We start from the raw sequence: 17,860 nt of genomic DNA, 5'->3' as shown, positions 1-17,860 counted from the left end.
TTTAAAGAAGGCATGAGCTATGTAGCACTATCACGCTTACGTACACTTCACGGTCTATTTCTAATCAACTTTGATGCAAGTAAAATAAACTCTGATATTCCTTGCATTTTAGAATACAATAGACTTCGCTCACTTTACACCCCCACCTAAACACATATTCTGTTCCACAAAAAGTAAAACATTATAAAAGAAAAATAAATCAAACAGAAATGCAACAGGATGTCACTGCAAATCCTCCAAAGAGAGTAAAAGAAACTAATGCTTCATCAAGTAGCACAAGCAAAAAAGAATCAATTAGGGAAAGTAAATCAAGTACTTCTTTAAAGAAGGAAGACAAACTCCAAAAAAAGCAGTTAGATACAGAACTACCTGGACCATTTAAATTCTCATATATAGTTGGTGTAAGTTGCTACGTAAATGTAGCAATGAATATTCTATTTCAATTACCACCAATTGTTGACAACATTTACTTTCACAGTACAGACCCATTGTGTTTGCAAATGTTAGTACTTCACAGAAATGCAGCAAACAATCCTGACAACACGTATAGTGTTTTTGGAATAAGACAACAATTGGACTACTGTGCTGGAATGGTGAAATTCACTAAAAAATTCACAGGAAGATCCACAAGAATTTCTAATGTACTTACTACAAGTACTGGAAAACAAAAACATACCTATAAATGAAATCTTTCAGATTTTATACATGTGGAAACATACATGCACTCTCTGCAACAATGTGACACAAGAAGAAATCCCCAATGAACGCTTCATATATATATCAATACCAAATTGTGAATCCATTCCATTTCAGCGACTTGTATAAAATGCAAACAATGGTAGATTATGCTCTACCTGCAATTCAGATAATTGCTCCACATTAGTAATACAAACACATAGTAAATACATAATACTAATGCTTCTACGTTACAATGCAGATGGTACCAAAAACAACTGCAAGCTGACTGGATTCAAACATGGTCAAAAATCACTTGGTAAGAAAACCTTCACAACAATAGGTATAATCTATCACGCAGGAGCCACAACCAATTCAGGGCACTACACTGCATATATAAAAAAGAAATGTGGATGGTTTGAATGTAATGATAGTACCATTACTCTAAAGCAGAGATTACCAGGAAATCTTACAAACGCTTATTTGATGTTCTTAAAACCAAAATAAGATAACTAAACTGTATTTAAACCCTAAGTAAACTTGTGTTCAAAAAATATAAACTGTTAGAATACTCCAAAAGCTATCTAACTGCTCAAAGATTCTACAACAACTAATCAGATAAATGAATACCACTAAATTAGACCAAGAAATACACAGTTAGAATACGCCAATTGGTATCTAACTGTCCCAAAATTTAACAATATCCAAATAGATAAATCAATACCACTAAAATATATAAAAGAAATAGACAGTTAGAATACGCCAATTGGTATCTAACTGCTCCAAAATTTTATAATATCAAAACAAATAAATAATATGTTACTGCTCCAAAAAAATACAACAAGCCAAAGTATAAAGCATTAGCCAGAAACAACAAGTGAACACTGAAAACAAATAAACAAATAAACTGTAGCATAACATAAGAAGGGTTTTTTTTAATCCAACATGGATTTTTTTTTCTCCCACAGACCCAATGATTTTAGCAACAAATACAGAAACTGAGCAAATTGCACAGTACTCTGATTTGTAATCTACTAAATATGAGGGTCCAAAAAAAAAAAGTACATTGATTATACAATGTAATAAGTCATTACAAAATACTAATACTAACATGCTATTTTCTTTTATCACAGAAATGAACAAGAAAAACATGGACTCCCGTTACTAGACCAAACAGTAAGTATACAATAATAAGGAGAACCATAGCAGCATATCACATCCATAGTATCTAATACCTTTGTTCCTTATACATTTGTTTTTCACCCAAAGTTATAAGCAAATACGAATGTGATATGCTGCGGTGGTTGTTGCCAGGGCATACAGTCTTGGGTGCATGGCCAAATGGCCATGCACCCAAGGCTCTATGCCCTGGCAACAACCACCGCAGCATATCACGTCCATAGAGTCAAACATTTCAACTATGGTCTATGGAAACTTTTAATGTCCGCGGATATTATGAGTGTTCTTAGAACACTTTCAACTTGCCAGCGAACAATACGGACAGCGTTTTCAGGACACCCCCTACGAACATTTCAGAACAACGCGATAGTTCTTTGAACACTTTCAACTTGACAATGAACAATACGGATAGTGTCCTCAGGACACCCCCATTTTGTTTATTTGCGAACATTTCAGGACACCTCGAGTGTTCTTAGAACACATTCAACTTGCCAGCGAACAATACGGACTACGCCTTCAGGACACCCCCTACGAACATTCCAGGACACCACGAGTGTTCTTAGAAATGTCTTCAGAACACCCCCATTTTGTTTATTTGCGAACATTTCAGGACACCGCGAGTGTTCTTAGAACACATTCAACTTGACAACGAACAATACGGACAGTGTCCTCAGAACACCCCCATTTCGTTTATTTGCGAACATTTCAGGACACCATGAGTGTTCTAAGAACACATTCAACTTGACAGAGAACAATAAGGACAGCGTCCTCAGGACACCCCCATTTTGTTTATTTTTGAACATTTCGGGACACTGCAAGTGTTCTTAGAACACATTCAACTGGCCAGCGAACAATAGGGACTACGCCTTCAGGACACCCCCTACGAACATTCCAGGACACCGGGAGTGTTCTTAGAAACGTCTTCAGAACACCCCCATTTTGTTTATTTGCGACCCATTTCAGGACACCGCGAGTGTTCTTAGAACACATTCAACTTGACAGAGAACAATACGGACAGCTTCCTCAGGACACCCCCTACGAACATTCCCCGGGCACCGCGAGTGTTCTTAGAAGCGTCTTCAGAACACCACCATCTTGTTTATTTGCGAACATTTCAGGACACCGCGAGTGTTCTTAGAACACATTCAACTTGACAATAAACAACAGGGACAGTGTCCTCAGAACACCCCCATTTCGTTTATTTGCGAACATTTCAGGACATCATGAGTGTTCTAAGAACACATTCAACTTGACAATGAACAATAGGGACAGTGTCCTCAGAACACCCCCATTTCGTTTATTTGCGAACATTTCAGGACATCATGAGTGTTCTAAGAACACATTCAACTTGACAGAGAACAATACGGACAGCGTCCTCAGGACACCCCCATTTTGTTTATTTGCGAACATTTCAGGACACTGCGAGTGTTCTTAGAACAGTTTCACTTTGCTTGCGAACAAAACGGAAACATATTGAGTCCTCAGAACACCCCCCATTCAGTTTATTTAGAACATTTCAGAACACCTGTGATGTCGGCAGACAAATCGAACACAAAAAGAACGTCTAACACATAAAAAACACAACTTTCATCCTATCTCATACATTCCCACCCTCCCCAAACACTCCTACACACCAACACACTCTACTGAATACAAATTTCGAACAAAGTTTCACCGCGCTTTCCGCGGACGACCGCGAATCCAAGATGGCGGGCGCTACCGAAAATCTGACGCGCTTCACGCTCCACGCCGTCCAATCAGCGAACACGTTGCATGTCCGCGAACATCATGCAAGCCGATTGGCCAATCAGGACACTGTCCGCGGAGCGAACAGGGAAGTGTGTCCGCGGACCGAACACAGATATCACTAACTTTTTTTAACCTACTTTTTGGTCATTTTAAAAAAAAATACTGGACGGATTTTCACCAAATTTTCAAAAGCACGCTTCCGGGACCAAGCCGCTGCTCCTGGTCCAAATTTGGTGAAAATCCGTCCAGCGGTTTGGGCTGTAGATGCAAGAAAAAAATGTTTTCCCATTCAGTCTATGGGAAAAAAAAAGTTTTGGGACCCCCCCTATAACGTTGCCCCCCCTGAACGAATCCTCACCAAACTTCAGAGTGACCCAAATACTTTTTTTGCAAAGTTTGGTGAGGATACAGCCAGGGAGAGCGAAGTTATAAGCTGCCCAAAAATTGCTCTTCCTATGGAAACAGCAACTTAACTATAAGTACATGGCCACTACCGTGGCCATGTAGTATATATATATATATATATATATATATATATATATATATATATATATTTGGAATAATGTAATATTTAACAACAATATTGTACACACATGTATTGACAAACATGCAAGGTAAATAGAAAAAAATGAATCTACATATAATACACATGCTACAGACAGTGGTGAGTTACGGCCCGGAAATATCATAACATCTGCCAGGTCTTCCCAACAGTTTATTACATGTTAGCACCATCTGTACAACAGTCCTCTCTGTGTCAAACACTGACATATAGGCGTATGTGTGTCAGTAAAAGTCCCTTTACAAAACTCTCGTCCGGGTGATTGCAAGTAGAGTAGAAGTGGTCAGTAATGAGGATTTGCCATCTTTTTCATATCTCAATATTATCAACTGGAACATAGTATATAAACACATTTTCCATAATAACGTGTAATATGTGCACATTTACATATTTACAACACATCATCTAACCATTAAGACAATTTGTAATAATCATGTTCGCAAATTGCATTTCATCATCTACCTGTCTCTCACGTCAGGGCATTTATGAACCTGCCATGACTGGCCAGAGCAGCTTAATACACCTCCTCCCAAACATCCCTTCACACTCCCTCAATTTTTCCCAGCGGAAGAATTGCTGTGATGCATTGGTTTCGAAAGTATGTTGTGTACCGTAGCTAGTGGTGGTTGACCAGCTCACTCGAAAATTGGAAAACTAAATATGTTTGGGAAGGCAGAGACATCCCCCACTTAAAATAGAAATCAGTACTTAGACGAAAATGCCTCAAACGGCTACCGCGAGGAGTAATAATATATGATCCGCAAACGGGTCAATATTGTTCTTTCAATGGAAGGCGTTTGGTTTGCGTTGCTCATTAAACAAATAAAGTACACAAACATGATTCTTTTTTTCTAATTGGCTTAGCACTGCTCCCCTCCTAAACCAATTTTTAAGGTTTTCTAAATGTTTGCCACTCAAATAAGCATTATCAAATTGAATGTATGAGAAATGTTAACTCCCTCTTGGAAAGCCACTATTCTTACAGCGATTAACTTACCTGAGGGGAGGTCTAAACAGTATTTCGGCATTCCTCACAGCCTTTATTGTCAGAACCTCGCCTTGCCCTAGATCATCGTCCAGATCCACTCCACTGATGACGACTTCGTCCCCCGGCCGCCAGTCAACACTCTTCTCTAACACCAGCTTGCTATCATTGGCATAAGCAGGGGATTTCAGGTGAGTAAAAGGTACCTCTGGCTGCCAACCTGAAAAAATACAAATTGTAATAGTGATGCAAAGAGAAAATTCCTCACATGATTTTCATACATGATTAATTGTCTACATAAAATTGCAGTCCTTTCTAAGACCTGTAATTCTTGAACACCGTTCTGCTATTATGCCCTGAAACACTGCTACAGTATCACTCATGAAGTATGTATTCTCCCATGCAATAAGTTTCATTAAAAAAATACAGTAGACTGCATGTGAGGCATTTTCTGACAGAGTCAGCTTGCTGACCTATTTTAATTAACTGGTGCTGCTTGAAAGAAATCAGTTATCCCATTATAATGATAATGCGGTCCTTTATATTCATACCTTGTAGCTACTTATTAAAAAAAATGATATTTCAAAGGTCATATTAGCTCATCTATATATGCTGGCTAAAATGGTGTAACATAATTCATTTGTAGGATCCTCAGTATACATTTTCTGTCATCTGGGAGGAATTCTATAGTAAACACACTCAGGAAACAAGATAACAAGTCATGAAACACGGTCTTATTATAGTCACGAATTTGTTTTAAATACTCTGGGGCTTATCAGAAAAGTATTGTCTCAGGAAGGCCAATCCGTAATTACCAGCAAAATCGGCAAAGCCTCAAACCTCTCTGAGAAACTGATATGAATTATGGTCCAAGTTCTAAATAGATCCTGTTCTCCATTCACTACAGAAATACTATTCACAGTGAAAATATATGAGAAAATTCAGTCCTGCAGCTGAGCTAAGATGCAAAGTATTACAGGCAAATATTACAATACACAACCAACATCAACCGTACCAGCTGGTACACTGAAAACACGGCCTCCATGTTAACCTCCCCAATTGGTCATCCCTCCACTATGTTATCCGTAGATGTTTTTCTTATGTTATATAACAAGTCTTTTATGCTCCACCAAAGTACCACCATGGGGATTTGAGATTGTGGAGTATTGTCTGGAAGTGGCACACTTGTGCACGATATTCAGAAAATAGTCAGCAGAGCAAAGAATAAGGCAAAGGGTTAAGCCGTAAGGGAAAGCAGGAGAAAGATCACACACACAGGAGGCTGACATGGAGGTGAGACCTGGCTCCTTTGTGATAGCACTTGTGTACAGGCGCGTTATAAATGATTTGTCATATCATATCATAGTCACGGTGAAGATCGATCCAGCCTCAGTAGATCATAGATCAGGATTAAATTAGGGAGGTAAATTCTGAGATGTCTGAAGGAGTGGCAGTATTTACATGACATCAGTTGCAAGGGAGATAGTGTGTGGTTTTGCGATGGGCTTTAGGTGTGCTCAGGTGGATCCATGAAGTATGTTGGTGTATATTGGCCGGGGGAAGCAAATTATGTAGCCACAAAACCAAATTGCTGAATTGTAATTCAGGGAATTTACAATCCTAGTGGCCAAAAATGGCCAAGTCAAGAATAGACTATATGAAAGGTAAATGTGGACCAAGACAAAAAAGGTAAAGAACGAGGCATGGGTAAGATACAGTCTGGCACCCTTTTGTACGAAATGTTCTAGTAATGTAAATGTGTCTTTGGATAAGGGGCAGTCAGGATATGCAGCATTCGCTAATGTCTGGTTGTCATTGTTAGCGTAGACATGTTCAAACAATGCACATGAGAACAGAACATCCGATGCCCTTCTGCTTAATCCCCACAAGTACACAAAGAGTTTAATTCTATATTCCCAAGCCCCGGGATACTATCTCTTCAGCTCTGATATCTCTCCATTGGCTCCCAGTGGATGCAAGGATTACATTCAAAACCCTCTGCGTTGTCAACAAGGCTTTCTGGGGCCTGGGTCCAAAATACCTTCAGCTATCTCTCTGAAAATACCTCCCCTCTCGAGCTCTTCGCTCCTCTAACTCTAACTCCCTCAGGGTAAGTTGTTTTTCAAAGAAAGGCGCTGGGGGTAGACCTCTGTCTTCGTATGGGCCCTGCCTCTGGAATAGCCTCCCTGCCAATCTAAAACTTGAGAAGGACCATCTTTGATTCCGAAAGCACCTCAAGACCTTCCTTTCCTTCTGCCTTCCCTCCTCCTCTCTCCTGCTGATCTGTTCTCTCTTGGCACAGTGAACCTGGCCACCCTCTGTCCTCCAGGCCCAGGTACCTGGTCATCTGGCCTCCCTCCCGTACTGCCTTTGGGCCACCCATTGCACTGGGGTCTGTATCTGTACCCATACAGCCCCCCCTTGTTCTTCCTGCACTTATCAGACCTACCCTATATACACCTGAGCACACCTAAAGCCCATCACAAAACCACACACTACTTTTACTAATGCCTGTTTATCTCCCTTGCAACTGATGTCATGTAAATACTTGCATAATCCAGGCTTGTTCTCAATTTCCTGACTGTGCTTTTGTTACTTTGTCCTGTTACAAGTATGCAGCAGAGGGATCTTATTTCAAACGGGGTGTACAGGGTGCATTCCATAACACATTAGCAAATCTACATTGGATGTTATGGTTCTTTCCATGAACCGAGTGCTGCTTACATGCATTTTTATTTATTTGTCCTCCTTTTTCTAGCATGCTACATGTTACTTTCTGGCGGCTTCCTTACACTTGCCTGCCTTGTACAACACAATATGGCATTCATGTGAAATGCCATCGCAAAGCATAACATAATATAGTATGACATAGCTCCACATAACCAGAAAGTATGTCAAAACTGACATTATGTGTAAAAAGAAATATAGGCAGGGTGCTAGAAGAATAATTATAGACATAAATCAATACAAATGAAATGGTGCAAAACACCCTTCAAACCGAAATTAAACAATTAACATTGGGAATGGAGAATAAAACAGGTAAAACTCAAGAATTGAGCAGGGTTGAGTGTGGATGCAGTGATGGAGGATGTGAAATCCAAGAGGGAATTGTGTGAAGGATCCCCGCCAGAAAGGGACAAAAGGTGTGCAATAGAAAGCATGGCTCTGTGTGCACATTTCCGGCAAAGATGCATTTGGTAACAAAAGACCTAATAGATCTACACTGCATACCCTGTCCCAGCAACTTAACGTGATCTGGCATAGCATAGCACAACAAAGCAAAGTGTACAATACCAAACCTAAGAAAGCATAGCATTTGAAAGCAGATCAGAGCATATCACAGATGACATGGGGTGCCATGGCCAACCACATAGCAAAAACATGGCATTATCTAACCCAGCATATCAGGACATCACAGATGGAATGTCCTAAATAAGATGTCTGGCTGGATACTGGCAGAATGACGGCATAAGGGAACCAGGGCTAAGCCCACCGTGACATGGGGATTTCTGTAGTTCTAGAAACACTCAAGAAATAGGAACATTTTGTCGCACACTTTCATCCCCCATTCCCAAGCAAAGCAAGAACCAATGTGGTGAGGTTGAGTAATGACTCACCTGAGACACAATCAGAAGGGTTAACAGGAAAAGAGTTTAATTCGTCTTATGCACACGTTATGGGTGGATAAAACACCTATAGGAGCTATTAGGGATCTCTAGAAATGATAATGGGATCTCTAAGAAACAGTGTTAAGGATGATCTGAAGCAAAGTGAGGTTGTCATTGTTGATGGGTTGCTCCTTATCTATGCAAAATCCTCAAGTTCCAAATGCCTATCTGTAAATCCCATGCCAACATGGGACAACGTATTCTATGAAGACATGCTCAAATGGAATTACAGGCAGAAATGTTCAACCTAGCTTTACTGAGTCCTTAGCCTTCTTGTCTACCCGAAGCAAATAACATAAATGTTCCAAATGTTAGCCAACTCAAGAGTTCACAAACTCTATGCTGAAGAGTCCAACCTTATATTATTATAACAAACAAAATCCTGCAGTGCTTGGGATGGATCTTCTAGGAGCTACACAGAGTCTGGACTGGTTTGTCATCCTCACTGCTTTTACCTCCAGGATCCAAAACATCTTCCGGAAAGTTGATTATACTGGGCTGCTTCTCATGCCATCCCTGCCATGGTCTCTTTTCTGCATAGGCATTTGCTCTTCTCAGTCTGGCAGGTTCACATCAAGATTATCTCAGGGTTACTCTTACTTGGATTCTTACAAATGACATTCTCTTGTGTTTAAACTTTCTTATGTTTTATAACTGTTCCCTCCCAGACATTTTGTTCATTCAGGCTTCTGAAATGGTTGCCCAGAAACTGTGACTTTCCATGATTCATAAGTTGTTCTCTTCTGGACCTTGGCCTTATAAAGACTTCACAACAGACCCCTCCTGGACAGTTGGCTTTGTCAGTATTCAAAGCAGGTTTTTCACCAGATCGTTGGCTTCATCTGGTAGAATTTTGCACAGGTTTTTTCAAGAAATTTGGCTTCAATATGATTTACAACAGGTCCTCTGGGACCCTGGCATGCCATGGTTCTTATTAGCTCATTCCTTGACATTTGACTTTGGCAGGATTTATAACTGGTCCCTCCTGCACCCGGACCTGTCAGGATTTGCAATATTTCCTTCTAGGGTCATTGGCTTTGGCAGGATTTACATTGAGTCTCTACTTGAACTTGGCCTGTCACAGGTCTCTCCTGGACACTGGCCAATCAGGATTTTCAAAAGGTGCTACCTGGGCATTTCGATTCCGTAGGATGTAGAAATAGCCAAAAAGGTCCTTTCTGTCACATTAGGATTGGCAGAATTTCCAACCGGTCCCTCCTGCACCTTGGCTTTCAGAATTCTTAATGGGTACGTTTATTTTGCATTTATTAATTTGTATTTTACTGTTTAAATCACAGACCTAGCTCGAGAGCAGCAGAGCACTGTACAGAGTGTGGGTAACTGGCTTTTGGGCTGGCATCTTTTAAAAGTAGTGCAGTATTGTGAGGTCTATGCATCGGTATGTGCTTCTATTGGAATTAGTCCTTGCTCAGGTGTTGTTGAAAGAGCCATGTTTTGCGAGATTTGTGAAATCGGAGAATTGTGGGGGTATTCCGAACCAAAACTGTGATCGAGATCCAGAAGTTGGGAGCGTGAAAAGAGAAGGACTGTTTGTAGGTCCTCTCTTTGAGGAGGGCGACTTGTGATTCAAGCCGGTGTCGATTTCCTGCATGAAGAGAGTGTGCCACCAGATATGTGGAGCTTAGCTGCCAGGTACGCTATTGTGCTGCTCGTGGCTGCTTTGTAGATGATAGATGTAATCTTGAACTGTATGGAGTGGAAGACAATGTAGTCCGCGTAGGATGGGGGTAATTAGGTTAAATTTCTATGCTCCCATAATAAGACATGTCGCAGCATGGTGGACTGCTTTTAGGGGAGCCCAGTGAGCAGCTGGGAGCCCTATCCATAGAGCATTTCCCCCATCGATGTGCGAGACCACAAGGGCCTACACTGCAGTCCGGAGGTCCTGCGGCAGAATGAAGGGCTTGGCCTATTGAAGGGAAGAGATTCTGAGCTAGGCTAGTTGGGCCTTCTTGACTATGGGTTTCTCGAAGGTAAGATTGCTATCCATGGTGAAGCCTAATAATTTTGCTGAGTCTGAGAGTTGTGGATCCAATACTTCCAGGCACATATCATTGAGCAATTGTTAGACACGTTGTTTTTTAGCAGGCAAATAGATGTGGAAGAATTCAGTCTTGGATGGGTTTAGTTTGATGTGGGCAGTCAACATCCAGGACTAGAAGATGGCTAGGTAATCACACAGACAAATGATGTCCTATGTGCTATTAACTCTCATGTTCAACTGAGTATCATCTGCATATTGGTGGATGGCTATATTGAGATCTTTCAGGAGAGTGCCCAGAGGCTCCATGTAAAGGTTTAAAATGATTGGTGAGAGGATGGAGCCTTGGGCACCTCTGCAGGTGGCCTGGAGTCGGTGAATGCAACAAGTTCATATGAACAGTCTGGTGTCTGCCTGAGAAGTAGGAGGTAAACCAATTCAGGACGGTGTCAGAGAATACCATCCTGTCAGCAAGGCGGGAGAAATAGATGCGGTGGTCAACGGTGTTCAATGCAGTCGAGAGGTCAAGGAGGATGAGGAGGCATGAGTCGCTCTTATCCATGATTTGGAGAGCATCATCCATCAACTGGATGGTTGCTGTCTCAATGCTACACTTTGGGTGGAACCCTGACTGATAGTCATTTAGGGGGTGGAGTTGTTCGATTCTGGCAAGTAGGTATGTAGCCACTGCTTTTTCCATGATTTTGCAAAAAAAGCAGGAGGTTCGTGACGGGCCTGTAGTTGGCCAGGACGTCTGGATCTAGGGTTGGTTTTTTCAAAAGAGGTCAAATGGGACCGGTCTTGAGGGTGTCTGGTAATGATCCTTCTGCAAGGGATGCGTTGATGATGCTGAAAAGCACATTGAGTGCCGGGCCTGGCAATTGTTTAATGATGGAGGCTGGAATTATATTGTCAGATTAAAAAGTAGGTTTGAGGGAGGCAATCATTTTTAGGAGAGATAGGGAAAATAAAGGAGAGAACTTGGTCCAAGGGAGCATTGTCCGTGCTGGCGTGCTGTGAAAGGTTGATTCAATTGTCTCTCTTATTTTTTCTCTTTTTTCAATAAAACATGTGTTGATTCTTTTGCATTTTCCCAGAGTTGCTGGTATCTCGGGGTCGGGTGATGGTTTGGTACAACACTTTACTACTTCAAAGAGGGCTATGCTCCTGTTAGAGGCTGCCGCAATGATGGTGGAGTAGTAAGAACTTTTGGCATTGGTAATCAGAATCCTATGGTTTGCGTTCAGAGATTTGAGGTTGGTGAGGTCTCCAGAGTTATGATTTTTGCACCACCATTTCTCTAGGGCTCTGATTGATTGTTTGTTGGAGGCTGGCTCATGGGTGTACCACGGGTGGATGGTTTAGTCTTAGCCCAGCTGCATTTTAGGAGAGCATGAGTACGGACCAGATTCATAGCAGAGTTGATGAAAAGTTCCAGGAGGCCAGAGGTATTCCCTGTAGTGGGGAAGTCTGCAAAATGTGCTTGTAGCTCATTGACCGGGAAGGTTTTGAATGAGCAAAATTGAGTGAGGGGGTGTTTAGACTGACCTTTGTGAGCCATTGTTGAATGGGTGACTGATAATGAGATGGTGGCGTGGCAAGAACAGTCAAGAGGGATAGGGTCTGCACAGGGGATGATGTGAATATTAAGTCTATGGTGTTGCCTTTGTGGTGCATGGGGAGAGCACAATTTGTTTAAGGTCCATGGAAGCGGTCAGTATGAAAGGCATGCTTTGAGAGTGGTCTTCAGCCTGTGACTTGGGGGATTTAAAATCACAGAGAAAAGCATTATTTGAATGTGATAATTTGGCAGAGGAGACTAAATTGGAATGAAAGAGTCACGTCTGTGAGGTGGTCTGTAGATGAGGTGGAAGGTGATGGATTCCTTGTGTGATAGAGTGAAGTAGCAGGCCAGTGATTAAAATAAACTTGTTCTGGGAGAGGGGATAATGGAGCATGGCCAATCACTCCTGTGGATGATTGCCACTCTGCTGCCTGCATTTCCTGGCCAGTCGGCATGTTGGATGAAGTAGCCTTGGGGTAGGAAGATATCAAAAACATGTGGGGAGGATGTGGTTAACCATGTGTCCGTGATGAACAAAGCATCAAGGTTGTTGTACGAGATTATGTGATCTATGCATCGTGAGCAATTGCTGAGTGAGCATTGATCAGCAGGAGAGGGCGTGTGCATGCGTTCCGTGGGTGTTGAATGGGGGCAACATCAATATTGACAAGGTTTGCTAGGGTAGCTTGCCAGGGCTGCCCAGGACACTTGGCCATTCGAATCCCAGTGTGAGTGGGGATGGGCTGTGGAGGGAGGAGACACATGGTGATGTATTTTGGTGAGTATCAGTACTAGTGATTCGTTTTTAGGTGAAATGCACAATAGTGGTTCAGGCCCTTGGCCCTATCAGGCCAGAACAGGCACAGACTGGTGGGGTTGTTGTGTTTGCACGTCCATAGCTGAGGACGCTGGCTATGAGGATTTCTAAGGAGGACTGACTAAATAGGTGGTGGGCACAGCAACTGAGTGGCAGGGCCTGGTCACTTAACCAACAGTATACTCAATGCAGTCTGCCTGGAGCTGGCCTATAGTTCTTAAGCAGAGGCTTGGCAGTGTGAAAACTGGAGGTGGGCGGAGCAACTGAGTGGCTTGCCGGGTAACGTGACCATCAGCCTACTTAAAGCTGTCTGCTTGTATCTGGCCTGCAGTCTTTGGAAGTCGTGAAAACTGGAGGTGAGCGGAGAAACTGAGTGGCAGAGCCTGGTCATGTGACCAGCAGCCTACTCAATCCTGGCATTCCTGGGCTGTGAGCTCATTCATGTTTTATATGATGTCCCTGCTGGACCATCAGCTTTGAATGATATCCTGACGTGTCCATCCTGGAGCATTGGCTTCATCAGGTTTCACAAGAAGTTCTTCTTTGGACCTTTGGTTTCCTCAACCTTTCTTCACTGCACCCACATTTAGAATCCTGTTTAGGCAGTTGATGTTTAGTCACCCTCCTGCCACGGGTCAGGTATCTACTCTCTTCCCAGAGTTGGCTAGTGGTAAACTTTGCAACCTTTTTAACCAATTCCCCTAATTCTAAGAATTACTTGGATACACCTTTAGGCATAACCGTGCCCTAAATTGTCCAGGTACCAGCTGCTCCTGCATAGGTAATGCCCTCTGCCACTCTCCTAGAGGTAGTGGTAGCGTTTAGTGTACTCCACCATTCTGCCTTCACCCAGGTGAGTTTCAGCTCCTCTGCTTCCCTTTGTATAGAGGGATACATGTATGAAATGTCTGCCTGCATTGGGATTCTCCTCTATCCGGCTGACCCTTCCCTGCTTCTTTCATACTCCTAGGTGTGGGAAGGCTCTTCCCAGGTGCTTGTCAACTGGGTATGCACCTTGCCTCTCTGATTCACTGCTTAAGATTGATAAGTCTGGTTTGTACTCTTAATTGTCCTCAAGCCCTGAGGAGCTCAGGTTTGGCACTGGCCTATCAACCGATGTAATTATGGTCAGATTAATTGGAACATCACACATCCTCATGTGGTAATCGGGAAAGACCATTTTCGCATACGAAAGCACAAACTATTCCCAATCAGGCCATTGAATCAACCATCCAGCTAACATGTCCATCCAGGGTGTTTAAACAGGTGATAGAGGAACTGTTGTAAGCACAGGAGACCAACGCATACTTACATTTTCTGAGCAGCAGCTTGAGGTCCATGTGAAGGAGTGGGCAAAGGAGGCTGTTTGGTTGGATCTTAAACCCACAAAAGCATGTTCACGGGTGTGCCCACCTCTAGGAAGCTATCTGGCACAAACATGTCTCCTTTTCATCCTCCCCTATACCATCAAGCAGTAGAAGAAGCAGGGGAAAGACCTCGAGCAGCATTGCCGGACTCTTTTGGCCGAGCATCGTCAGGGTCCATGCCACCAAAGGGGGCACAGCTCTGTTGCTTGTCCCAAGTTCACATGAGCAGAGGGCTGCATGGATCCTCACCAAGGCCAGAGTAGAGGTCATTGGCAGCTAGGAACTTGTAGCAGGAACATCTGCAGCTAGTGGTGAGTACATGTAAGACTCCACTTTTTTTTTTATTAAGTGCATACAGGAGGCATTCAGCGTCCTTTCCCACAAAAAAAACTCTGATTCGTTGTACACATCTAGATGGGATACTCCACTCATGTACATCCAACCACATGCTATATATTTTTTTAAAAGCATGTATACCAGTGGCATTCTGCGTCATATAAGGAGCTATTTGCTAAGCCCTGAAAGGCATACGTTTTCATGCCAGGGATTTTTAACACATCTGTAGGTGGAGTTTGGGCCCGAAAATAAACATTTCTGCCGTGCATTCCTTCCCCACCTTCAAATTCCTCATGGTTCCAGACCAGCATGAGATCTTCCTGTTGTGGTAAAACCAATGGATTCCTATGGCAAATGCTAAACAGAGGCGGATTCCATGGGAATTATTTGTAGATGCTGTCAGCCATGCAGTAATGGCAGGCGGCATGTACACTTGTATACACAACGATATCTGAAAGCAAGGCAGGTAGGCAATTTTGGGGTTTGTATATACTTTTCTTTTGCACTCTGTTTTGCAAATGTACACAATTGCATGGAGGGGACGCATCAAAACATAAGAGCGGATGTCGGTGTTTCCTTCCACACTATTACCACTTCTAAGAAAATTACCCACAGAGTACCTGAAAAATCATCATCACCGTGTCACAAAAGGGGAATTTTTGCAATGGACCACCCTTGTACTTTTCCCTCCTGCAGTTTTAGAGCAAACCTGTACTTTATCAATGTCCATTTCCAAGCGAAAGCAAGTCTCACCTCATTGAGATACATGCCTATCAGCAGGAATTGAGTGTAATTTTACAAACAATGTACAGGGTCCCAGAATAACATGGAAAGTCATGCAGCCAGACATGCAAGGCCAAACTCTCTTTTCACCTCTCACAGACTGAGGGGTCTTCAAATTCCACAAACATTAGACAGATTTAGAACGTACGGCCATTAACTTTGTGCTTCCTGCACTCTGAACAAGTAATTGTAATGGGTTATTTATAACGCGCTTAATACCTAGAGGTTCTAAGGCAGACCCGGGGATCGAACCTGTGTTGCTCTGCCTCGTCTTGCTTCCAAGACGTTGCCCCTGAGCTATCCTCCCGAGACAGAGTAAGGCTGATTACAGTGACTGTAATGCTGCATGCACTAGCTCCAGCTGAAAGAGCCAGGAGTTCATGGCCAGCATTACATGTTGCATTTTCGGGACCACCTGCACTCGCACCATTAGCTGTCATTTAGGGCTTGCCAAGGGTCGCACCTGCGACCCCTGTGGCCTCCCTTGCTACCCCTGTGGTCTCCCTTGCTACCCATACAAATAAAATTAAAAGCACATTTTTTATATTTTATTTTATGTTTTAAATTGAGGCTCGTGGGCTGTGGCCAGCAGCATGTGGCTCTTTTTTTCTGGAGTGGCTGGTTTTCTGATAGCTATAGTGGTAGGATAACTCAGTGGGTTGAGCGCTCGCTGCTGCAATGTGTGTGTGAATCTGCAGGTTGCAGGTTGGACTCCTGGCAAGGTCAACTCAGCTTATCATCCTGCTGAGGTTGATAAATGCGTACTAACACAGGTTGAGTGATATTGTATGTAAATTTGTTCTATACAAAGCGCTTAAGCGTAAGTGCTATATAATAACGCATAATTATTGTTTGATCTTGGACGTCCGATTGCATTCACAGTAATTTGGTAATATGGGCCTATACGCACTGATATTAACGATACATATATTGATCCATTCTTGTATGAAATGTATATCACTTTACAGTGATCTCGTAACCATATTTTTAGTAGTGTACTTAGAAACAATGCTATGTGATGCCACTTCCTGTTTTGTCAAGGGTTGAAATGTCGTCTTTCATCGCTTCCCATGATGTCACTTCAGGGTGGGGTCAAATGACATCACTTCCGGTGATGTCATCAGAGGTCAAGGGTCATGTGATGTCACTTCGGCTACCCCTCGCAATTTGGTGAAATGACATCCCTGCTCGCACCTGCTTCTTATTGTCCCTCATTGCAGGTACTATCACCTACAATTGCATATGGTTCCACTGTGTGCTCCATCATTTATTTTACTTTTTAAAACACAGACCTAACTCGAGAGCACCAAAGGGATGTACATGGTGTGGGTAGCTAGTGTTTGTCGTAGCATCTTTTAACAGTAGTGCAGTACTGTGAGTTGTTGGCTGTTCTTCAGTCGCTTCATCCACCAGTCTGTGCACCCACTGTGATTAGTCCTTGGCCAGGTGTTGTTAAAAAGGTGACATATCAACACGTGCGACCCTCTACGATCACCACTACCAACACCCGAGCCTACAGCTACACCAATAGCACAAAAGGTATGGTAGTATTCCATAGGGTATGATATAGCCACATACCCTTAAGGTACCTAAAATGTTGTATGGTTACTGGCCTTGTCACACCCTTGCCTGCACTTCCTCCTTTACCACCTCATTGGCAGTCTCTGATGAGGTGTTGAGACACCTGCAGACTGAGGCAACTGTGTCAGTAGGGAGGGAAGTGGTGGTAGATTGAACCATGGATACACAGCATATGCTAGGGGCTCATAGGAGCCTCTCTACTAACATACTCATTCACAGTGACCAAGAACTGATCTCAATGGATTCAAAGAATGTGTCTCACAGTACGGTGCTACTGTTAAAGGATGCCAGCCTAAACGCAGGCTACCCAAACCTTGCTTTAAACAATAGAATACAAAATAAATTACTCAGACTAAGACCCCACAAACCACCTCCCCTCATGGCTCAACAGCTGCGATGAATTGCCATCTGGCAAAAGTGTCGCCTTTTTTTATTTTTATAAAATTAATAAAATGATACGGGTAATTCCATGTTAGGAAGTGAAATCTGCTCACCAGATTTACCTTTCATAAGCCCCATGCAGTGTGCTGAAGTGAACGAAATTGAATTAGGTATTGCATATTTACTTCATTTCAGAAAATATATATTTCAA

At 42.6% G+C, this 17,860-nt stretch overlaps 1 protein-coding gene across 2 annotated transcripts in view; it reads right to left on the bottom strand.

The window, feature by feature from the left end:
* PKHD1 (PKHD1 ciliary IPT domain containing fibrocystin/polyductin) overlaps positions 1-17,860 on the bottom strand; it is a 4,356,595-nt gene that overhangs the window by 2,224,130 nt on the left and 2,114,605 nt on the right. For both annotated transcript variants that reach the window (XM_069605754.1, XM_069605755.1), the window contains exon 38: positions 5,163-5,370. In XM_069605754.1, coding sequence (XP_069461855.1) covers positions 5,163-5,370 — 208 coding nt within the window. The remainder of the gene's footprint in view (positions 1-5,162; positions 5,371-17,860) is intronic.

This window comes from Ambystoma mexicanum, chromosome 4p (assembly GCF_040938575.1).
Source record: "Ambystoma mexicanum isolate Mex_15411 chromosome 4p, UKY_AmexF1_1, whole genome shotgun sequence".
In the NCBI taxonomy this organism is placed as follows: domain Eukaryota; kingdom Metazoa; phylum Chordata; class Amphibia; order Caudata; family Ambystomatidae; genus Ambystoma; species Ambystoma mexicanum.
This window is presented reverse-complemented; position numbering and strand designations above follow the sequence as displayed.